Below are 25,620 nucleotides of genomic sequence, written 5' to 3'. Positions count from 1 at the left end.
TATGATTCTTAGAGGAATTGGCAGGGTAGGTGCAGAAAGGTTATGTCCCCTTGTGGGAGAATCTAGCACCAGAAAGCATCATCGCAGAATAAGGGGTGCACATTTAAGACAGAGATGAAGAAGATTATTGTCTCTTAGAGGGTAGTGAATTTGTGGTATGTTTTATCATAGAGAATTGTTGAGGTTGGATCATTAAGTATATTTAAGATAGCTAGATTTTTAATGAGGAACCAAGTGTTATGAGGAAAGGGCAGGAATTATCAGATCAGCCATTATCTCATTGAATGGAGAAGCAGACTGATGAGTTGAATGATTTACTTCTGCTTCTACACCTTAAGGTCTATGGTTAGAGTCTTATGTGGTGAATGGTACTTCTTTCCACTTCAGGAAGAGTAAGGTTGTTCCTCTGTCTTCACAGCGATCCTGAAGATCATAGCTCGCCCTCTTCCCATACTCACCTGACAGTAACATCTGCAGCGAACTATAACCGTACCTGCTTCATTACTGAGCTACCTGTGGATTTGCAGTCAGGACCAGCAGCCCTCATACCTAATTTAAATGTGGCTTGAGCATCAATTTCAATCGTACCTAGGCTTACATGTTCTAGTGCATGGATTGCACCCAGTTTGCAATAACTGCCTAGTGCTATTAAATATCTATCTTGTTTTCACTCACCAGTATTTACTCCACAGATCTCTAAACATCCTAGCATTGCCAATATTGTAATTCTAAGGCCTCCCACTTAAAAGTACCATTATCTTTACCAGTACCACTACAAGTTAATACTCTTGCATTTTCTGGCTCTTTGTGCATTCTTGTGGTTTAGATGCTCCCTCATTTTCCCTACAGTCCCTATCTCTTTCACTTGTTCAATTTTCACTCCTCTCCACCCTGGCTCAGGGTCCTTATTTTATAAAAGTCTTTCACAGTTGTGATATTGCTCACTAGACCAGCATTTATTCCATCCATTTTCTTCTGTAGTATTTATCCCTCCCTCCCTCCCATCTTGCCTGGAAGATGACCAGGTTTGACCTCCCATTCACTTCCTGCTGGGGACTGAAGTGATCTTTGCTATTTCTCTCTCTGCTGTTCCCTCTGGCCTGATATTCCAATCTCTCCTACTGGCCTAAGCACACCAGCTTTTTCCTAGTTCCAGTTTCACTGGGCAATTCTCACGCACACTCACAGTGACTAGAAACTTATGTCCCCTCTTCACCCCTCACATAGCTTGCAGCTGGAGCCACACCTGATATTCTGCTTTTTCCCTGGAGTTCTCTTAGCACCCTCATTGACACTGCCATGCCAATATGCCTCTTCCTTTAATGGCATTGTTAAAGCTTCTAATGCATAATTTATTTCTCAAGGTACATCAAATTAAAGTGCACCCATGAAATAAGTTAAGAATTGCTGTCTCATGTCCCATTCTATTTACTCGAAAACTTGTTTATGAGATGAGTAGACATGTTACAGAACTCCATCAAAATAATCATGTTAAATTACGAAGAACTCACCGGTTTGAATGACCTTTCCACTAATTACTTTTATTTCTGGTTTAGTTGTAACAATTCTTGTAATTTCTGTGACCTTAGTTTCTGAGAAGCAAAAGATATTTGGGCTGTTACTTAACTAGAATCCACTCCTTCAGATTCAAGCCTAAAAAAGTGTTTAAAATGATAAGTAAATGAAGGATATCCTTTGTTGATTGTAGCCTAACATAAAATTGAAACTTCCCGACACAATACAGTATCACCATTCATGTATTTGTATCAAATTTCACAGGCCACTATTTTATAAGCAATTGTTCACTCATTTCAAATAGTGTTACTAGCATCAGCATCAGGATACATGTTTACCTGTGGCTCTTAATTCTATCTCTGCTGCCATTTGGATTTGATGGTTTATCAAATATCTTCTGATTTTCAATTTTTGAAAGATCAACTAAGGTAAGGGAAACTAAAAACTCACTTGATTTTGAATCATTTTAGTTTTTTAAAACATTCAATTTGTTTGAAATCTTGTGCTTAACAGGATGGGATCCAAATGTAATTTCAGTTGGACTCAAGTAATGACAAATGAATGTCTTTCAAAGTGGACCCTGCTTTCTGATTTCTGTCAAATGTATTTCAGTCCTGAGCATCACAGAACCTTATTTGGATGCCCTAGGTAAAACTTAAGATTGTAGAAATGCAAGACTTTATCCCCTGTCCAGTACCTCACCATGACTACAGGACATTTGTTGCTACCCTAATGTAACATCATTATTCACTCATTTATATCCATGTAGCTCACTTAGAGGTGAATTGAATTCAGCAGGATGTTACATCTGAGTATAAAATGGACAGAAGGCATTCAATTTAGTAGTGGGACATTCTGCGCCCAATCAGTACCAGTAATAAATTTGTTAGATCTTTTTTATTTTGGATTTTCCAAGCCCTGTCCAACCACTGCAACTATCACTTACCTGAAATCTTCATCATCAAATGCAGCATCAGAGTCAGTACAGTCAAGATTATATCAGAATTTCACATTATTTCCAGATAGTTAATAAACAAACTCTGTGAGTGATGATTTGGCAATGATGCCTCATCCTTGAGGCTGTTGCAGCCATCGATAGCCAACTTCCTTAACTTTGGTATTTAGATACAATGGAAATTTGGATTGGAGGCTGCTGAAACTTCAATATGCACTCAACACTAGGAAATACACTGGGGTCAACACTGACTACTGTTGTCGAGCAACCAATCAAACTTCCCCTTCCCCCAGTTTCCATCAGGTAAAATGCTGGCAACAAAATTAGCTTTATGCTTGCAATGGTTCAGATTAACAATATTTTCTACTTATTTAGCTTTATGTAGAGAAGTGTTCATTTCCTTATGCCTTTTATTCACTTGGTTAACATTATAATTATACAAGTTCACATTACCGGCGCAAATTGATGCCTGCTGCGTGCAAATATTAAACATGCTCCTCGCAGTTTTAAATCTGTTAATCATTCCTTATACTTGGGCAGTCAACAATTGGGGGAATCGTCATTCTAAAATTATCATTGTGAGTAAGAACAGGGGTTAGAAAAATAACTGTTTATTTTGGGTTATTGGAGATGTGATGCTATGGCATAAGGAGGTAAGGGCCATACCATCTTTCAAATACAGAAGTCAAAAAATATTTGAAGCGGTGGATGATACAGGGCTATGGGGAAAGTGTGGGATAGTGGAACCAGTCTTGGATTGCTCCATCAAAGAGGAGTCACAAAAAACAGTAACAGAATCTCCTTCTGCACTGCAAAAATCTAAGGTTCCAATGCTGGGAGGCAAAGCAAGTAAATCCTTCTCCCATAAATTCTTGTCAAGTTACATGACTTAATGCACTTTACAATATTTTATCAGTGCACTATTTGCATTGATTTACACCACAAATATCTGACCGTGCTTTATCATTCCTCGTGAGACAGGCAAAATAATTCAGGAGTTCACACCTCCACAAAGCCCTTGCCCCACTAGCTTCAAGGTAGGGGAGAGATGAAATGAGGAAAGACTAGCGAAAGAACAGTTAGGTTATAAAAAAAACTGTTGCAAATACAGTGCATGTAGATGTTTGTCTACCATATGGAATCACTCGAGTAATAGTTGTCCCAGTCTCTCTGGTAATGTTTGGCTGAGAAATGACCTTGATAATACGAGCTGAAAATGCAAGGATAATATGATTTAAAGGCTGGTATCCTTGAGCTATAACACATTAATCGATCACCACTTCTTCCAGTTTAAAAACAATCTGTGACCTAAGGCATACTCCCGTAGAAGTGGAAGACAGATGTAAAATGACTAAACACATTTTTTAAAAAGGAATACACATCTGTCTCTGGAATTAAACTGATTTTAAAACTGAGTTTGTCATTATGCAGAAATCACTGTCAAAAATAAATTCTGAATAAATGAAAAGTACCTTGCAAACAGATGCACCATATCTTACCATAATAGTCATTATATTAAGTGTTCTTTTTGCTGCATTATTTGTTAAATTAAACTCATCTAATTTTTTTAAAACTGAAAGAACTGCAGATGTTGTAAATCAGAAAAGAAATTGCTGGAAAAGCTCAGCAGGTCTGGCAACATTTATGGAGAGAAATCAGAATTAACGTTCTGGGTCAAGCGACCTTTCCTCAGAACTCTTAATTATTTTCACGCCACTTTTAAACCACAATAATTTCAGTAAACACTTAAGTATTTACGAGATCTTAGCATCAGTGTTCAGCTGTCATAACCAAGCAGTCCATTATGTACAACCTCTGAGGGCCTTCTCCACAATATCATTTTGGACTGTCCTACTTTCTAGTTTTCCATTATATAACTCCTTTGTCTTCATAATTACTCCAAAACCTATTACTTCTATAACAAAATAATTCTATAATTTTTATCACTTCCATCCATCTTCAGCCATATTGAACACATGTTGTAGTCACCTTAAACTTCTTGCCATAGCTGATACTTTCCTACTGTATCAATGTCAATATGGTCTATAGTGCAAATACATTAAGTGTTTAATCTTCTTTGCGCCAGGTGTTCCAATAATTTCTTCACTTTGTCCTTTTGGCAAGATCCATCTTTCCGCACCATAAACTCACCATAAATTCTCCTTCCTACTTACTGATACATTTCTGATTTTCCATAATCTATTGGAAAAGCATCCCTTACCATTTTCATTTATTTTTTCAATATTTTGTGGGATACCTCTTCTTTAACTATCAGGCAGATAACTCACCCCATCACCATTATCTCACCATCAATGTCCATTGCTTATAGACTCCCTCAACCCTGAATCAGAAGATGATGACCCCTTCTTCTCATGACAAGGATGCATGAAGAAACACGAAAAGTTAGCATGCTGGTACAGCAAGATGTTACAAAGAAACAACAAATTGATCTTTATTGTGAAAAGCTTAGGGTACAAGAGTAAGGCAGCCTTGCTACAATTGTATCATGCTTTGATGAGACCATCTCTGGACTCCTGTTCAACTTTGGTCTCCATATCTAAGGAAGGAAATATTTGATTTAGAGACAGTCGAATGAGAGAGTTGTTCTATGATGACAGGTTAAGCATATTAGGCCAATGCCCTCTGGCACAGGGAAGAATAAGAGGTCATCTCATTGAAACAGGTTGGTTCTGAGGGGCTTGGCAGACCAGATGCTGATTCCTCCACTTCGATAGTCTAGAACTAAGAGGTATGGTTTAGGGATTAGGGGTTGATCATTTAATACCCAGATTCAGAGAAAATTGTTCAGTTACAGGGTTGTGAATCTTTGGATTTTTTTTATTTCAGGGGCTATGGATGCTTAATCATTGAGTACTCAAGGCTGAGATAGAGTTTTCAACACCAGAGAAATCACAGGATGTGAATTTTGGGTGAGAAAGTGGAACCGAAATCAATAATCAGCCAGCATCCTATTGGATACAGAGAGATCCTATTTCTTATATGCTTGAACTGACAAGTAACCTGATACTGTTTTTGATCACTTCCTAGGTATGGCCAGGATTATTTGGTGGATGTGCATGATCATTGTTTTAGGCATGCTTCAAGTGTGCCACTCGGCAGTGATTAAAGGTTGGTGCCAGCATGGCCCTCAAGATGAAGAGTATAAGTACAATCAGTCTAGGGAAGAAGAAAGAGTGAAAGAAATCACAGAACGTCTGAGCCGACGATGGAACTGCCACTGGGAGATAGCCAGTCCTGGCTACATGGAAGGAGTGTTGTATAGGAATCGAACTATTGGTGCACGTGTGGAGGAAGGGAAGGGGGTTCAGATAAAATGCATCTGTAATGGGAATGGAACAGCAGTGGGGATCCAGTGGCGATGGTTTCAGGACCAGTTTGGCATGTTTGCCCCACTTGTAGGGGATGTTGGGGTGCCATATAAAGGGAAGATATTCCAACAACCTGATGGAAAGAACCGTCTGATAATAGTGCAAACATTAAACTGGCCCCAATTCTGGAAGAGGCACAGTGGTAACATCCGTTGCGAACCAGATGATGACAGTGCCTATGGCAGTTCTCATGTGAGGTTAGAGGCCATCAAGAAACCTGCTAAAACTGCTGCCAGACTTTTGGATCCTCCTTGTCCCATGTTACTACCTAATCCACAAACTAATGGGTTAGAAGTGATAGAATCGGGAGAGTTTCTGTACAATGATGTCCGCTTTGAAATTGTTCCAGTGGTTTTTAATTTAAGCTGTCTGCCTATGCCAGATGGTTTGTGCCATACTAACTATCTCCATTTGTTTCACCTCATGTTGAAGGAATTGGTATGGGATTCACAGGCAAGGAACCAAAGAACAGATTGGAGAAGCCCTGACCCAAACATGGGTGAAGGGCTGAAAGTGCCACGCAAGCGTAGAGACCTGGCTGAATGGGTAGGGATAGGAGCAACTGCAAGCATAGCTGGCCTGAACCGTATAGATGTTGAATCAATGTGGGAGCACGATGAAGTCATGCGGAGGCAACTGAAGGGACTTCTGACTAAATTAAATGACCAAGGTGGAGACTTAATCCATGAACAGAGTAAAACTCTGTTATCCACCCAAGAAATTGTGACAGCCATGGAGTCCATCGTCAATAAGGTGAATGAGATCATTGTGGATAACAATCAGGAGTACGCACAACAGAATATCTCCAAAGCAGTCACCTGTAGTATGTATGGGAACTTTGTGCTAACCTTACTGCAAAAGGGATTATCAGACCTTGAATCGAATCGCATTCCCGCCTTTGTCAAGAATCACCACTTGGCCACATGGTTAGGGTCCAATAAGACGGAAGAAGAATATAAGCGGATAAGACGGCATGGCTTGGCCTTTTTCGCCCCTCGCGCTCACTCTCAGGGTGCTAACGGTCAGGTCCCAGTATTATTGGCAGTTCCAATCATCTTGAACTCCACAGCCCCTCCCGCGCAATTGTACAAGGTAGAATCCATAGGAATCATTGAACATTCCAATGGCAACACCATCTTTAAGGAATTCAGGGACCATCCTCGATGGCTGATCAACAAAAAAGGCACATGGCTAGCCCCAGACTTACAGTGTTGTCGACAAGTTGGAAACGAGTGGGTGTGTCGGTGTGATGTGTACCAGCATACCACCCCTGCCTGTGGCTTCACACTGGACGAGCACTCACCAAACTGCACAGTTGCTGTAAGCCAATGGAGTCCTGGGCAGGCAAGAACTGCCTATGTAGGTAGGGGAAGGTATTGTGTTACAACCAGTGCCTCACATCTACATCATGGGGAAACCTTATGCCCAATTAATATCCCTATGTTCTGTCTTTACCCAGTTGAACCAGTCAAAGTTGGAGGTAAAATGTTATTACCGGTTCACTTGCACAACGTTACAGAAATACAGTTGGAGCTACCACTTCAGGAGGAAACTCTAAAGTCTGTGGTCCATTTTGGCCACCCAATTCCCCCTCTGTCTATTAGCTTGAAGTCGATCCTTCAACGTACAGCTACCTCTCAAGAACATTTGGTTCACATGCAACAGGATAACAAAGATATTGAGAAAGGAATCAAAACTTTAGGAGACCACAAATGGTGGGATGTGGTGTATAATGTAGGGCAGTCCTTTTGGGCTCGTATGGTCTCCTACGCTTTCCTCATATTTCAATTTGTATTGACCATTATGGTCATTGTTACTTTGATACATTTTCGTGGTGTGTGTCGCCGATTGGAGAACCAGCTGCATAACAGGCAGGTTCTGCCTATTTATCGCAGCCTTTTGGAAGGTTCCGCATCATATCTCTAACCCCCATGAAATTCGCACAATTCACAAAATTACCAGTAAACAAATTGGTGCTTTGCAATTTGTAAGTTTGCAAATTGAAGGCGAAACAGCTAGGATGAAAGTGATTGGAAAGGGGAATAAATAATTGCCAGAGTTTAAAAGCTAAACTGTTTGAGAGAAGACAAGAATTTGCTTTGTGCCACATTACCCATCCAGTATAATTAACCCTTGGGGCCACTGTCCAAATTGGATGTGCTAGCACTGGAGAATAGCTGGATCAATAGGAAATTAACTGTAATCGGACAGGTCAGCGATGTGAGATAATTAGCCAGAAGTAGACAAGTAGCTTGCATACAATCTAGATACAATATTATATTAAATACCTGGAATGGTCCACAGCATCTCCTATATAATGTCAGAAATCAAAAAGACTGAACTGATCAGTAGATAAACCATCAACATAACCATTATGCCGGTTTTGAGAGAAGGAACCTCACTTAAATTTAGATTCTGGGCATCATGCATAATTTATATCAAAGGTCAAGGTCCTTTAAAAGTACTGGGAAGATCTTCTGGCCATGGGAGACATAGATAAAATGGGATAGTTGAGAAGCAACCATTGTGTAACCAGAGATTCTAAGAAAGTCCAACACCTCCAAAAAGCCAAGCTTTAAAACCTAGAGTATGCAGGCAACACAGGTTATATGAATATTATATAAACACAACGATTATTGTGCTACTGTCATGTGAGCAATCAACTTCTATTTGGACATTACACTCGAGCCCAAACCACAAGGAATTATTCAATTGGGAGACTTCCAAAGAGACTTCATTGATTCTTTCAGTACATTCAGGTTCATATTAATACCATTTAGATTTTCATTTTAATATGCAGCAAGTGATAGACAGATCCAGTCTTAGCTTTCCCACATTCTGTTCTATTCAGAAGCATAATTTCCTTTTGACACAGCTAACTGATTCATCTTGCAGTTTGCTGAACTCGAGGTTGCTTTCTGGCATTTCATCTGTTGGCTGCGGGTGTCATGTAAGTTACAAATTGATTATGTGCACAAAGGTTGCATGCCAGTCCAAGAGCAGTTGATACACAGGAGTACATTCCCAAATTAAAACTAACCATAAACAGTAGTGCCACCTGTGAACTGGGTGGAGCACCTCTAGCAAAGTGTCATAACTCTTCTTTTCCTAACTCTTCATCTACTTCTATTGGTGCATAGGCCCATGGTATTGATTTGTATCAAAGTTACATCATGGCTTCTAATTTATCGAGGTCATTTGTCTTGGTGGTCTCCAAGAATCCCATTGACCATGGTTAACCTCAAGTTACTGCCAATCTTTGGAGACTATTCCATGACACCAGCATGCAAAACCAAGGGAAAATAGATGAATGTTAAGCTGGAGATCATGATCAAAAGTTACACTCACATGCTTGAGTGATGACATGCTTGGCATTTACAAACCTTGCAGAATTTAAGCCCCAAACAGGGTAAATCTGAGAGAAATGAGAAGATGCAGGGTCCAAGATTTGCCTTCTAGTGCTAAGGCAGCATCAGAAGATGCATTCAGAAATTTAAAAGGAAGAAGAGACCTGCAGGTCTACAAACTGGCACCTTGGCAGATTAAAGACCACATAATAAGAGCAGTAAGGTGAGATTTGAAGGAGAGAAACATATGCTACAAAATCCTTTACTTCTTCAGGAAGAATTGAGACTGTCACCACCAGCACTCATCTCATGGTAGACTCAGGAAGCAGAAATAAATTGGAGGAAAGTCACTCAGTGACTTCACCTCTGTTGTCCACAATATTATCCACCCCATCTCCCCACTCAACTTCTACTTACATTCCTTGGGAAGGGAAGGATAGGCCAACGGCTGTCCCAGTAGGGTTACAGTGAGGAATCAGAAACCTCACTGTCAGCATTTTATTTTGTTCATGAAATTGTCTGATGTGGGGTCAGATTGCGTAGGGGAATCCTGGCAATGGCAACTCCTGAAAAATTTTCTAAGGGACACATAGAGACTTGATTTTGGTAGTCCAGATTCATTGGAATTGAATATTTTCAGGCTATAATACAGCGCCGCTTGAAGACAAGTGAGTGCTGATAACCATGACAAATATATTTTCAACAGCTCGTGCGGCACCTTCATTCTCTTAAACTTTCCGTTTTATAATTTCGATAATTTTTTCTGTTTCAAATCACCTAATATATTTTTGTACTCAAATCTTAAACTGATAATTTCAATAAAAACAAATGTTTTACAGCAAGAAGTATTAACAACAATGTTAACAATTTCAAACTTTCAAAAATATTGCTAACAGTTAAAGAACTTACTGACGATGGGCAATCTGATTTCTTTGTAGGTGAATCCTGGGACATACTAGCCAAAGAAAAACAGAAAACAAACATACCTTATGTCATTGTGTTATATATTACCTGACTTAATCTTCTTTGATAAAGGAAATTTTTTAAATTTACATTCCTCTGAAATAACATTGTGTGCAACAGCCATCAGAAGAAATTGATGTTTACCTGTAAAGAACTCATAAAATGCTAGTCCGCATTTATGAATTTGATTGAACACTGCCTAGCTTCCACAGTGACATGGTGTCATACCCATATTTTTCATTAAACTAGGGGAACTAACAGAAAGTCTCATCACCAACAGCAATAGAACATCTTGAAGTTGATAGAAATTCTTCAAGAAGTAAAAAGGATGATCCATGTGCTTGATGTAGGATTTTAACAAGATTTTTGGCATAGGTCCCACATGGCAGACTGACCAGTTAATCAAATGCACGTGGCATCCACGAGAAAGTAACATGTTGGAGCCAAAATTGGCCCAGTGCCAGGAAGCAGTGTGTTGTGGTCAACTGGACTGCTGTAATTGTGACTGGGCCACCAGAGGGGTTCTGTGGGGATCAGAGCCAGCTTACTTTTCTGCTTGGGGTACATATCGATGATTTAGACTTCAATCTAAGGGGAAAGATTAAGAGGTATTTAGGGCAAACAAGGCTTAGCCATGTGCTTGGTTGTAAGTAAGAAACTAAAGACTGTGAGAGGTATCAATGAACTGATGAGGTAGACAGTAACCTGGTGATTCGAATACAATCCAGAAAAACAAAGAGGCAAGGACAAATAAGACAAAGGAACACAGAATAAATGAGAGGATTCTGAGAAAAAGTATAAGTGAACACAGAACTGCATGTCGAGAGGTCCCTGAAGGTATCAGGACATGTATAAGCTGGTCAAGAATGCATCAACATTACTTTCTTTTATTAGTTGAGAGGTAGAGTCATAAAGCAGGGAGGTTACATGAGGACTCTATAAAAATGTTAGGCAGAAAGTGGCGAGAGTCCCACATGTGGTTCTGGTTGCCTTATTACAGGAAGTTATGTGGTCGTATCTGACAGAATACAAAGAAGATTCACAATGTTGTTGCCAGCAATACAGAATTTTCATTATGAGCAAAGATTGGATCAGTAGGGTTTATTTTCTTTGATCTAGAGGAGGCTAAAGGGGCTATGTTTAAAAATTCATTCATGGAAAGTATGCCACTTGTGGTTCAACGACAGTGAAGGAACAGCGATATAATTTCATATCAAGTTGGGAAGTGGCTTGGAGGGAACCTGTAGGCAGTTGTGATACTGTGAATCTGCTGTCCTTATCCTTAATATTGGTAGGGTGCTGTCAGAGGATCCTTGGAGAGTTTCTGTACACAGAAACACACTGTACAGAGAGTACACACTGATACACACTGCTGCTACTGTACATCAATGGTGAAGAGAGTGAATGTGGTGGATAGGGACAATTTAATCAGGCTGCCTTGTTGTAGATGGTGTTGAGAGAGCCATAGAATCCGCATTCATCCAGATATTTGGGCAATATTCCATCACATGCCTCACTTGGGCCTTACAGATGGTATATTGGGTTTGAGGAATCAGGAGCTGGGTTACTTGCCATGGAAATCTTAACTTTTGTCCTGGCTTTGTAGCCAGTGTTTATATGATGGGTCTAGTTTAGTGTCTACTGAATAATAGCCACTTTTGGGCCTCAAACTACCACCAGTGTTTCTCATTCAGTGCTGCGATGCAGATTTGCTTCTCAGGAGCATGAAAACAAGCCTCGGTGCTTGTAGATTTCTGGGGTGTCCCTTGTAGTCAGGCACATTGTGCTTGATCGAGGGACCTGGGATTGGGAGCCCCTGCTCTGAGGCCAGTGCCTTAAAATCACAGAAAACTCTTTGGCAGCTGGCAACCACTCTCTACTTGTTGGCCACCCAAATTCTGATCAGACCTCTTCATTCCAAAAGCTTCTACTGCTTATGTATGCCTTAAATCCTTTCAGATTCCCTCTTGCCCATCTCTTTTGGCCTCCAAATCAATTTTTAGACATTTTTTGTCCATGGTAAACAGTTTTATTCTAAAATTACATTTCTCCTGGCACTTGTTCAACTTACTATACCCTTCTCACAACTGATGGAGTTTTTAAAATGTTCTCCAACGCCTGCTTTCCCCGTTATTTGCAAGTCTCGCCTCCCACTTGCTTTAGGAGTAGTCTCTCTCTTGTACCTGTCTATTTGTTTTGGAGACTATTCTCAGTTTTGTGATTGCTTAATTTTAAGGTCAAAGTCCTAAATATTTAAAAGGCATGGCTACAAAGCATGTTTAGTGGGAAAATGCAAGACTATGGCCTGGATGTGCAGGTGAAACAGATGTAATGGTGAAATTAATAGTAACCCCTGATTTGTGCACAAGAGAGTTTACACTTTTCCTTAAGGTGAGCTCTTGAAGTCCCCAGGATGCAATCAAGTAGAGATCACTAAACAGATGAGAACTTAGAGTTTTATGCTATTAAATTTGCTAAAGGATGCTTGGGAAAGGAATTGCTTATTAAAATGAGGAGTAACTGAGTTTTCAATGGTGCACCAAGTTCATAATTATCTCTGAATGTACCTGCAAGCCCTGAAAGTCATATTTGATATTACCAGAAAGTCAAATTTCTCCATTGTGTTAAAAAACTAAAATAATAATCTTTATAAAAAATTACATATGATATTTCACCACCTACTTTAAACACATAGGCATCTCCCAAACTATACTCCACTCTTTTTAAAACTTTATTGAAAAATGAAGGATAATCAGTGCGTTTTACTTGCTAGTTCGCTGTCTGTAAGTATAGTCCAATATGATTGGCTTCTTGACCTGCTGGATGTCTGAAAATTGCTCTGACTTAATGCCACTGTAATGAAGGGGAAGTTTGATTGCTAAACCTCTGTGAGCAGTCATCTCCCTGGTCAGCTGCATATATTGTTGCTTTGCTGATATTGTGAAATCCAGCTGATTGTGTTACATTACACTATGGTATTATCCTGGGAATTGAGGAACTATATTTCATAATACAAGTTTGGAAGATCATAAACATAAATTATTGTATTTAAGTATCTCATGAAAGGAGAATTCTCTGTCAGCATAAAGTTATTAATGACATATGGCCAATATCTTGACCAAAGGAATGTAAAACATGTGTGACTTAGCTGCTCACAAGTTTAACTGCCCACCCTCTCTGTAACACTACTGCTTGTATCTAAATGTTAAATATATCTCATTTAAGCAGTATCTATTATTACTAATTCAAAGTGTTATGCAATACAAACACTTGCCTCAAATATTTTTGATGTTCGAATTTTAAAAATAAAAGGAACTTACCTTAAGCTCAATGTACTTGATTATTTTTGTAAGAATCCTGAGCAGAGAATCACTTCCTACAGGAAGATCTGTCAAAATAGATTCAAAATTTAAAGTCATGACCTTAAATTATGAACATTAAATGTTCCTAAGTCTGCAATCACAATATTTTAATAATCAGCTACATTAATATTTAAGGCAAAAGTGGCACCCATACTTGGTTAAGAAAACATAAAGGTGAATTATGTCATAGAGTCATAGAATGATACAGTCTTATAGCATGGAAACAGACCCTTCGGTCTGACTAGTCCACGCCGACCATGTTGCCAAACTAAACTAATCCCATTTGCCTGCATTTGGCCATGTCTCCCCCTTTCCTATTCATGTACTTCTCCATATGTCTTTTAAACGTTGTAACTGTACCTGCATCCACAACTTCCTCTGGCAGTTCACACATGAACCACCCTCTGTGTAAAAAAGTTGTCCCTCATGTCCTTTTAAAACTTTCTTCATTAATATTAAAAAATGTCCCCTAGTTTTGAACTCCCCTGTCTTAGAGAAAAGACCTTTGCTATTCACCTTATCAATGCCCCTCATGATTTTATAAACTTTTATAAGGACACCCCTCAACCTCCTTTGCATGGTCCTATACTCAAATTGTAGTTGTTGAGATTGTGTGAAATTGTGATTCCCCACTTTTGTTTGGGTAGGATCTCAATATTCACTGTTCAGTCTCAAGAGTCAATAATGGACACCTGCATTTTATTAATAAATCATGGATTAATCCACATTAATTCAGAATATTGGTGAATCGTGGTGTGATATATTTAACATTATTTCATCTTGCACAAAGTAGAACTTGCATATGATGACCATTTATACAAAGCACTCACAATAATTCTCCTTTTCAGAGAATGAGAACAGGAAAGAAATATTTTAACTCACGCAATTGTGTAATATGACTTCTGAAAAATGGTTGCATGGAAATATCTCAAACGCTTCACACATTTTTGGATGGAGTAGTATCTGTTGTTATATTAACAAATGATATATTTAATAGTTCTGACCGAACCTTGAAAAAGTACATCTCTTGGACTGGAACTTGATTTGTATTGATAGCAGGGAAACAGTTTAAGCTGGATTTCATCTGGCCTTTAGGGCCTAGAGGAGGGGATGACAATATAAACTAAAGAGGGAAGATGAATGCCTATTATCTTCCTGCTGTCATGCCATTTTGCCAATGGCAGAGCAATTGGAGAACAGCCTGTGTGCCCAGAGGCATTTAATTGGCTAATTAAGGACTCTTTCTGTCGTCAGCACTGCATTTTAGTCAGAGCAGCCCTCCATTGCATACAGACACCACCAGATGAACCCCAACGATGTCCCTAAAGGCTGATGGTGGAGGGCCTCCTATGTTGGCACATTCACAGAGAGACTCCTAATGGCCCATGCGCATAGCACCGCATGCCATCACCAATCCCATTCCCTCCATTCATCATCATGTCTTGCCTGACTGAGCATGGTGTCCCAGACACAACCAGATTGCTGGGAGGGTTTCCATTGCATCCTGTTCAGTCAGGTATAATCCTAGTTATGAGCACCATTTCCAGAGACATTGCTCAGGTTTTCAACCTGCTGGCACTCTGATTGGTCAACAGCTCCTGGGGGCCTTTCACCGTGGCAACTAGCTAGTTGCCTGGATCCAGTTAAATGAAGCCCTGGGTCTGATAAATGTCTGAGTCAGAGTTTTCTCAGCCTTCTGGCTTATAGCTGGAAGACTCGCTGCGAGATTAAAATTTCAATCGTTGTGAGACTTCAGCCATATGGAGATGATATATTAACACTGAGCATTTCCAGAACTGCTGCTGTAAATCTGCCAGGTAATAAAAGTAAATCCCTGCTAAACCATTCAAAGTGGAGTTTGGTTTGTGGTCATTACAACTAACATTATGGCAAATGAGGAAATTCCCAATGCAGTTTTTCTACTGTTCTGAAACACACAAACAGAGGAACAGGCAGCAGGCAGTTTGAAAATGCCCATTTAGCAATGACTTCTCTTAGATTTGTCTGATTGTGACATTGGAAAAAGTTCAACTATTATTGAGAAAACAGAAATCTCACCTTTTGGAAAGAGTAAAGAATTAACCACATGAATAACACCATTGTTTGCCATGAGATCAGATTCTTTGGACTTCACATTATTTACTAATATTGTGTTGTTTACCTGAAAGCAAAGAAGATTGATCACTTAAGTGCTTTTATCAATAATCTGTTTTCATTACAATAAATGACCCACATACCTTTAATTTGGGAATGATGAATTTCCTTTAAAGCTAAGTGAGTTTCCTCTAAAGGTTGTGTTAGTTTACCCATTACTCAATGGGCTAAACCCTACAAACAACACAGGCCTCAGCACAATCCACTGTCTGTGTTCAATTAGTTGATCGCAGCCAGATGATTGCCACCAGCACCCATAGTACCTCACAGGCTGTGGGCAAACAAATAGCTTAAAGTTCTCACTCAACAACTCCTGTTACAAATAGAGGTAGTCAAAGTTTTGAGAGGTGGTGGGGTGATGGTTGAGGGGGATTTGATTACAAATTTCTACCTTCCCTTTCTCACTGTGTTATAAACACTGTTGACATTCAGTGTCAAGGTTCATGTGTGAATAATAAAACACAAAAGACCGTATCACACTAGAAAAACTGCAGTGTACTAAATGATGAAATAGCGAGGACTGCAGTTGCTGGAGTCAGAGACAACACAGTGTGGAGCTGTAGGAACACAGGCCAGGCAGAATCAGAGGAGCAGGAAAGTTGATGTTTCGGGTCGGGACCCTTCTTCAGAAATGGGGAGGGGGAAGGGAGCTGGGAAGGGTGGGGCTGGGGAAGGTAGGTGGGATGGTGATAGGTGAGTGCAGGTAGGCAGTGGTGGGGATTGGTCACTGGGATGGGTGGGGCAGATAGGTGGGAGAGAAGATGGACAGGTTGTGTCAGGTCAAGGAGGCAGGGATGAGAGGGACGGTTGGATGAGGGATGAGGCCGGGGCTGCCAAGATTTTAAAACTGGTGAATTCAATGTTTAGGCCATCGGGCTGTTGGCTCGCGAGGCAGAATTTGAGGTGTTGCTCCTCCAGTTTGCATGTGGTGTCATTGTGGCACTGGAGGAGGCCCAGGATGAACATGTCATCAAGGGAGTGGGAGGGGGAGTTAAAATGGTTGGCGACCAGAAGGCTCAGATGCTATATGAAATGGTCTCCAAGTCTACGTCTCCATCTCTGGTAAGGGCCTCAACACTGACATCTATTTCAAGCCCATTGACTCCCATAGGTACCTGGACCACACCTCCTTTCACCCACCCTCCTGCAAGAATGCGATCTCCTACTCCCAATTCCTCCGCCTCCACCACATCTGCTCCCTAGATGGAGCGTTCCACTCCTGAACATCCCAGATGTCGTCCTGTTTCAAGGACCGTAACTTCTCCCCTCCATTGATCAAAAATGCCCTCGACCGCATCTCTTGCATTTCCCACACTTCTGCCCTCACACCCCCTCCCCCCAACAAAAATAAAGAGAGAGGTCCCCTGGTCCTCACATATCACCCAACCAATCTCCGCATCCGACGTATCATCCTCCACCACTCCCGCCACCTACAATCCGGCCCCACCACCAAAGAGATGTTTCCCTCCCCACCCCTATCTGCCTTTTGTAGGGACCGCTCTCTCTGCGACTCCCTTGTCCACTCCACACTCCCCACTAGCCCCACCGTCCCCAGCACCTATCCCTGCAAACGCGGTAGGTGCTATACCTGCCCCTACAAGCCCCCCCTCACCTCCATTCAAGTCTCAAAACAAATATTTCATATCAGACAGGAGTTCACCTGCACATTGTCAACTTGGTCTACTGTATCCGTTGCTCCCAATGTGGCCTCCTCTACATTGGTGAGACCAAGCAGAGGCTCGGAGACCACTTTGTAGAGCATGTGCACTCTGTACATGACAAACGACAACACCTTCCGGTCACCAACCATTTTAACTCCCCCTCCCACTCCCCTGGTGACATGTCCATCCTGGGCCTCCTCCAGTGCCACAATGACACCACCCGCAAACTGGAGGAGTGACATCTTATATTCTCCTTGGGAGCCTACAGCCCGATGGCCTAAACATAGAATTCACCTGTTTTAAAATCTCCCCACCCCCGATCTCATCCCACATCCAACCCTCCCTCTCATCCCTGCCTCCTTGACCTGACACAACCTGTCCATCTTCTCTCCCACCTATCTGCCCCACCCACCTCACTGGCCAATCCCCACCACTCCCTACCTGCACTCACCTATCACCATCCCACCTACCTTCTGTAGCCCCACCCCTCCTCTTTCCATTTATTTCCCAGCTCCCTTTCCCCTCCCCATTTCTGAAGAAGGGTCCTGACCCAAAATGTCAACTTTCCTGCTCCTCTGATGCTGCCTGGCCCGCTGTGTTCCTCCAGCTCCACACTGTGTCATATACTAAATGATTTCAGCTTTCTATGAACTTACTGAAGGACATGGAACAGATCAGGATATGGGGCGAGCCTAACAGTATAGTGAGAAGATTAGCTATTCCGTGTATTAAGGACATATGATCGATTGATGTCTGTATTATCATTTATTACAGTAAAAACTCTCACCTTGCTTGAATTTTGCCTGCCTGAAAGAATTCTGGCTGCAATTTTATTGGGTGAAATTTTAGTCAGCTATTTTCTTAAATGTATAACAAGGTTTAGAATATAATGCTGTGGAGCATTCCAGCTTTAGGTACACTGAGCTAAAATATACATTTTGTCAAAAAACTCACCAGTTTCACCATAACTCTGCTGCCCTGGTATGATTTCAGTAGACTGGTAACTCCATATTCAATACCACCTCCGACATAAACACCTTTGAGGAGGTGGTACAGAAGGATATGTCTGAGAGCATTTTTATCACCTGTAAGAAAAATGGCAAATTGTTTCTGACTTTTTTCTGGAAGTAAATGGCTGAGGATGTATGGATTAGAAACAGGGATGCCTAAGGATAGAGTGCCATGGGCATGTAGTCATCAAAAACCTTACTGTCCACCTCCTAACTTGCATCATGTCCGGCTCACCCAATGTCCCTGTGCTTACTGAATTCTTTGGCTCACATATAAGCAAAACCTACTTTTAAAATTTTCATCCTTATTTACAAATCATTCTTGTGGCTCACACCACCAAATCTCTAAAATCTCCTTTGATACTACAATGTTCTAAGTTTTCTGCAGTTATTTCATTCATGACCGATTTTAATCTGTCTATCAACAATGCTTTCAGCTACAAAGATCTTAAATTATGGAATCAGCTCTATACTTCTCCATCTCTTTTCCCTCCTTCAAGGCAATCTTTAAAGTCTATCTGTCTGACCAAGCTGTGGTTGTCTGCCCAAATGGCTCATTCCCTGTCTTGTCAAATTTTATAAGAGCCTTGTGCATGCATTGGAACATCTTATGAGGAAAAGGTATTTTATAAGTAGAAGATATTGTTGCTGGTGGACACACTGTGAGCAGGTCTTGCTGTTTGAGCCGTCAGTACTAAATGGACAGTGTTAACTGTTCATCACACTTAGGCTTCACACAGGCTTTCTAGGTGGTATTGTGGTAATTAGAAATTCATTACAGTGAGGTGCTCACCACAGGGTGTCTGAAAACAAGGTATGCAAGCCCAGCAACTTAACCAATTAGACTGAAGTCTCCTTAATAAGCAGCATGGAGTCTAAGTCCTAGCATGTAAGGTAGAATATTTAATTAAGTACCTATTATGTATAGAAAGTGAAATAAAGAGGGAAAGAAAAATGGGATTAAGACAAAAATACAGAAAAAAGTAGAAGAAATATATCCTTTTTACATTTCAACAATTCTACAAATTTGTGTTCAGTGTCAGAAATAATTTGACTATAATTATGATTTGCCGTGTCTTTTAAAATGTACTTCTATTTGAATGGACTAGCTTTAATACTTAATGGCGAGCTTAATAAATATCTGGTAGGCGACTCCAGTAAATTCACATTCAATTTGCAAAGCTTCTTGAGATGCCCAGCAACTAGCATTAGAAGAAATGCAGACTATCCTAGGAAGCAGATAAAGGATCCTGATTTTATCATTAAAAGTAGGGCTCCCTTCTGTTTTAGATTGGAAATTGAAGTGCTATTTTAAGGCATGCTTGATCATGACCAGTGGTTGGAAAATTTGGTTTTATAATTTCTGTCCAAATACACCTTTGTGCTTCTAAATGAATGTGGAAGTAGACAATTAAAATATTCCCATAACTTTTCTTCCATACCTGAAGCAAAAGCACACTCTTTGAGTTTTAAAGCTGCCAGTGTATTATGAGAAATGTGTGAAGCTACAAGCACTTGTGTTAAGCAGCACCTTATCATAAACAAATGTCTTTTCAATGAAGTCACTTTTGTGATGTGGCTATATGCAACAATCTGTTTCCACTCAAAGGACAAATGAACAAGCATAAAATCTGTTTTAGGTTGAGGAAAAAATGTTGGGCAGTACATCAAGTAAATGAATAAATAAATACACATTTTGCTTTCGGCCAGAGAATAAATTCTGTCCAATTGTCTGCCCTACTCTATTTTTTTCTCCAATTAGTTTTACTGGATTGTTTGTGTCTATTCAAGCAAGTAGCTAAGTGGAGTTTCACTCCTATCTCTTTAACAACGTGATTCTCTTTTAGAACTGGACTTAGGGAACTGCCTGTAATGTATATTGAGGATTGAACTCACAGTATTAAAATACAGACCATTAACACCACCAATTAAAGCAAGGTATCATTTTAGTGACATGCTGAAAGTTAATTATATGTAAAGCAATCTTACTACGTGTTTCCATTTTAACAAAGCTGTTAAAAATAAAAGAACTGGGAATAAAAATCCTATGTGTTCCAAGCTATATGCAGTTCCAGTCTGATGCACTGACAGACAGTTCATAGACTGAACTACAAAAATCGCCAGAATCAATCAAAAGCTGCAGACACTATTCAATTCAATCTGCATAACAAACCAGAGATAAGTCTAGGGGGAGCAATTATTGAGGGGAAAAAGGATGAGCCGTTATTCGCTTACATTTATCCAATGAAGCAAGGAAGAGCATATCTGCTTCCTTGGATTCCGCGAAACGCAATGTTGAAAAGGTTTTTGGCACCTTTTTCCTTGAGTAGCTCTCAGCCATCCTTTTAAAGACCCATTAGTGAAGATGTTTAAGATCTCCACATCGCAAATTTATTAACTCGAGAACATAAAGTTGAAAATCTTTGACTGACATAAGGGCTGGCTTCTCATTTCAATACTGAAATTAGATACATATTCATTTCAAGACACTATCAGAACCATCTGAAAGAAAAATAGCTGAAGTTTGGGGGCAAGGCTGCAGAATTGATCAATTATTATCACACCCAGTACAGGCCCATAAAACAAAATCTTATATGTAGCTCCTTTATTTAAAATTTTAAAACTTACAATTGGATTTTTAAAGCTTTGATTTCTTACTTGTCAATTCTTCTAGTTCGTCTGATGAAAGGCTTTCAAACACGTCGTTGGTTGGAACAAATAAAGTCCAGTCTCCTTCTTCCATAAGCAGTTCTGTCAGACCTACAGATTCTGCTAGAGTCAGGAATATGCTGATAAGAAAAGTAATCATAATTTTAGTGAAAATTCCTTGACGAGAAAAAGATCGATGAAAAATACAATGGAAAAAGGAAAGTCATTCCTTTCAGCTGGCATTATTAAGATTCTTTCTAAGGCCACAAACAGAACAAATTCTATTTCTTCTGTATTAACAGCCTTCTGTATCCTTTCACCCCCTACTGAATCAGCCCAGTCAAAATTTACTGCATTAATTTTTAAAATCTATTCAAAATTTTGACGAGTGTATGTGCAATCACATTGTTCTCTTACTCTGTAAAGTCAGCGAATATATTTCTTCTGGTTCCATGGCTTCACAGGCCCCTACAACATTCACCTTGGCTACTGTCTCACTGCGTTCCTCATTTCATGCCCATCAATCTCCCTCCCTCACCGTTACCCAGCAAACTCAAATGCAACTGACTTTAGGCCAACTCAAATCCAGCAAATATCTGTTTATTCATTCTCTGATTGTGGGCATCACTGGTAAGACCAGCATTTATTGCTCATCCATAAACCTCCTCAAGAAGATGGTAAGACACCTCTTGAAAACTGCATGGCTTGCTAGGTCATCGCAATGGGCAAAGTAAATCTGGAATCAAATACAGACCAAACCAGGCAAGGATGACTGACTTTCTTTTCTAAAGGATATCAGGATACCTGCTGGATTTTTACGGAAATCTGGCATCTTACTGGTCACCACTATTGAAGCTTGGTACTTCAGATTCTATTTAATTTGTTAAACATAAATTGCCTAGCTGCCATGGAGGGATCTGAACATGATTTCCAGATTAATTGCTCAGGCCTCTGGATTACAAGTCCAGTAGTGTTACTTCATTGTTACCACTGCATCAAGATACCAACTTGATAGCCAACTAGTCACAGTTCTATTTAAATAAGGTATGGGCCTCAAAATGAATCCAAATACTTCCGTCTGAGAAATGGGTGAGTAACTTGGTGTATTCTGCTAGCTGGCAGGCCAGCTGGAAAATCTACTGCTACATCTGCAGATATTGAGTACATTTCTCCTGCTTTGTTCACTTATATAAGTGTGAGTGAAATTGGTAACCGTCCTGTTGGTTCCGAAGAAATAACTTTTCTTAAATCCCAAGAGCTGGAACACCTTAGTACTTACCTAAAGCGAGGATCTTCCCTCAGAATTTGCAGCAGGGACTTATCCACAGCGACAATGACCTTTCTGATTTGGTGAACGACACCGTTTCTTCCCTCCTTGCTGCCTCTGACCATGCAGGAGTTCTCAATGCAAACTGCCTGCCAGACAAGCAAATACAAACTCATTTCAACATGCAGGCCATTTTAACAGCACTGTAGTAAAACCCATTGTTTATTCTTTGCTGCTCAGATTGGGGGCTGGGGCAGGAGTTAACATTTTTCAAGATTTATTGTTACTTGGTGTGAATGGACAGAATTGTGACAGAGTTTTAATGTGGGGAAGCAAGAAAGAGAAATTAGAAATTGCAAGAAGCTAGAAACTGTACAATATCTAGAGCCACGTAAATACTTTTTTAAAAAAGAAATTTACTCATAGAATGTGAATGTCACTGGCTGGCCAGCATTATTGCTCACCTCTTGTTACCCCTGAGAACGTGGTGATGAGTGCCTTCTCCAACTACTGCAGTTCATGTGCTGTAGGTTGACTGATAGTACTGTTAGGTAGGGAGTTACAGGAATTTGACCAGTGGCACTAAAGGAATACGATATATTTCCAAGTCAGGATGGTGAGTGACTTGAAGGCATGCTTGCCGATGATGGTGTTCCCATGTATCTGCTACCTTTGTCTTTCTAAGCGGTCATGGTCACGGTTTGGAAGGTGCTGTCAAAGGAGCCAATTTCTGCAGTGCACCTTATAGATAGTACACACTGCTGCATTGGTGGTGGTGAGAGTTTATGCTGTAAATATGGTGCCAATCAAGCAGGCTGCTTTGTCCTGGATGGTGTCAAATTTCTTGAAAGCTGTTGGAGCTGCACTGATCCAGGCAAGTGGGGAGGATTTCATCAAACTTCTGACTTGTGCCTTGTAGATCATGGGCAGGAGGTGTGTTAGTCACTGTGCAATTCCTTGCCTCTGATCTGCTGTCATGGCCACAGCACCTATATGGCTGGTCCAGTTCACTTACTGCTCAATGGTAACCCCCAAGATGTTGATAGTGAGAAATTCTGTGACGGTGATATCATTAAATGTCAATTGGCGATGGTTAGATTCACTCTGGTTGGAGATACTTATTGCCTGGAACTTGTGTGGTGCAAAAGTTACTTGCTACCTGTCATAATTATCAGTTGTATTTCTTGCTAATTTATATTGCCACACTCTATTTTCTCTCTTTCTCTGAGAACTTTTAGTCTGCTGCTCCTTCTTGAGCACTTTCCAATCTTTTGGCCTACCATTAGTTTTCACTGTTGTATACATCTTAGTTTCTGATTCGATACTCTGATAATCACCTTTGTTAATTATAGGTGGTTCACCCTTCTCATCAAATCCTTCTTTTTGAACTGAATAAATTTTTGATTAACATTATGCAACCACACAGATTAGCATTATGCAATATGTGTGGTGCAGACACAATAGATTGAAGGGCCTTTTCTGTGCTTTATAGCTCTATGACATCTGCCACTGCCCTTCTCATGAATGTCCTGTTAGTCTATTTTCGAGTCCGCTTTAAAGAACTCTTTGTCCACATCTCTGTAATTGGCCTTATTTAAGTTAAGGACACTGGTTTGAGATCCAAGTTGTTATCCCCCAGACTGAATTTGAAATTCTACCTTGTTGTGATCACTACTCTCTACTGGAATATTAACTTGGAATTCTCTTATTAATCCCTAATTAATTACAAGTTACTAGATCTAAAATGGCCTGTTCCTGGGTAAGTTGTGCAAACATACTGTTTGAAGAATCAATCCCAGATGCACTGCACAAATTGGTCTTCCAAGTTACCATTGCCCATCTGATTTGTCCAGTCAAATTAAAATCACCCATGACAATTGAAGTGCCTTCTCACATGCCTCCATTATTTTCTTATTCATGCTTTGTTCTCCGCGAAGGCAACCCTTCAAGGCCTAGACAAAATATAATTTCTTTCCTTGCTAATGCTTATTTCCACCCAAACTAATTCACATGATGATTCATTGCAAGTTTAACACTATTTACCACCTTACCAAAAATTCCTTTATTAACAAAGCTACCCCACCTCCATTCCCATTTTGCCCATTTTTCTGTTAAAAAGAATACCCTTGAATATTAATTTCCCAGGCTTGGTCACTCTGCAGACATGTCTCCATAATGGTTAAAATGTCATATTCATTTATTTTTATTTGTGCCATCAACTCATCCATCTTGTTTAAAATGCTGTGTATATTCAGATATAGAACTTTAAGCTTTGACTTACAATTATTCCTAATCCTGTTTCTAATTTCTCATGCACTCTTCTACTTAAATCTTCCATCCCTTCCAGTCACACTTTGATTATCATTGACCTCTTCATTTCATTATAATTGTTTAAACATCCATTCAATTCCTACACACCCCACTCATGACCCCAACTATTTAGCTTAAAGACCTATCCATAACATTACATATACGATTCTCCTGGATACTGGGCCCAGCATGGTTTAATTGTAGTCCATCCCAACAGAACAGTTCTCTGTTTCCCTGGTATTGTTGCTAATGCTACATAAATAGGAACCCATTTCTTCAACAGCAAAAGTGAGTTGTACATTTACTGCCTTTAAATCACATTTACTCCAAGCCTATTTGTAAGTGGCTCAGATAGTAATTCTGAGGATCATACCGTTGCGGTTCTGTGTTTTAACATAGCTCCAAGCTGCTCATAATCCCCCAGCAGGATCTCTTTCCTAGTCCTATTTATGTCATTCATATCTACATGAACTACAACAACTAGACCTTTCCCCTCCCACATCAAGTTCCTCTCCAGCCTAGAAGAGATATGCTGGACCGTGGTATAAGGTAGGCAACTGCAGAAGTGGTCACTGTGGATAGTACCAGCTCCCACATCCTAAAACTGTGATGAATTTCCCATGCAGCCATCTCTATTCTATTAAATGAATGAATTTGAATGTTAAATATTTTAAAAGTGAATTGTCCTCTACAGTTTTATATTGTATCTTGATTTACACCACTTGGTTAATCAAAAGAGACATGGAAGAAATACTCATCAATTACCTACTTGTTTTCCCATGATGTCACACATTCGCTGTGACAGGTATGCAGGTGTTCTTTTTACCTCCTTTCACTGCTGCCCTTCTAATGTAGTTCCATCCTTCTTCAGTCACACTGATTTACTACATACTCCTCCTGGTCTATTTCACAGTGACACTCACTCACTGCACACTCCTCCCAGTCTATTTCACAGTGACACTCGCTCACTGCACACTCCTCCCAGTCTATTTCACAGTGACACTCGCTCACTGCACACTCCTCCCAGTCTATTTCACA

General features: G+C 40.2%; 1 protein-coding gene across 8 annotated transcripts in view; it reads right to left on the bottom strand.

The window, feature by feature from the left end:
- The window catches only part of LOC109912751 (periostin), an 83,769-nt gene that overhangs the window by 10,447 nt on the left and 47,702 nt on the right, over nucleotides 1–25,620 (bottom strand). For 4 of the 8 annotated variants that reach the window (XM_048598046.1, XM_048598044.1, XM_048598045.1 and 1 more), the window contains exons 11-18: nucleotides 22,285–22,421; nucleotides 21,015–21,145; nucleotides 18,301–18,431; nucleotides 15,590–15,692; nucleotides 13,490–13,557; nucleotides 10,116–10,161; nucleotides 3,603–3,680; nucleotides 1,512–1,592 (exon numbers count right to left, since the gene is read on the bottom strand). In XM_048598046.1, coding sequence (XP_048454003.1) covers nucleotides 1,512–1,592; nucleotides 3,603–3,680; nucleotides 10,116–10,161; nucleotides 13,490–13,557; nucleotides 15,590–15,692; nucleotides 18,301–18,431; nucleotides 21,015–21,145; nucleotides 22,285–22,421 — 775 coding nt within the window. The remainder of the gene's footprint in view (nucleotides 1–1,511; nucleotides 1,593–3,602; nucleotides 3,681–10,115; nucleotides 10,162–13,489; nucleotides 13,558–15,589; nucleotides 15,693–18,300; nucleotides 18,432–21,014; nucleotides 21,146–22,284; nucleotides 22,422–25,620) is intronic. The other 4 variants (XM_048598047.1, XM_048598049.1, XM_048598052.1 and 1 more) reach the window with 2 other exon arrangements.

Source organism: Rhincodon typus, chromosome 6, assembly GCF_021869965.1.
Source record: "Rhincodon typus isolate 14 chromosome 6, sRhiTyp1.1, whole genome shotgun sequence".
In the NCBI taxonomy this organism is placed as follows: Eukaryota; Metazoa; Chordata; class Chondrichthyes; order Orectolobiformes; family Rhincodontidae; genus Rhincodon; species Rhincodon typus.
Note: the sequence above shows the minus strand (reverse complement) of the source record. Positions and strands in the feature narration are given on the sequence as shown.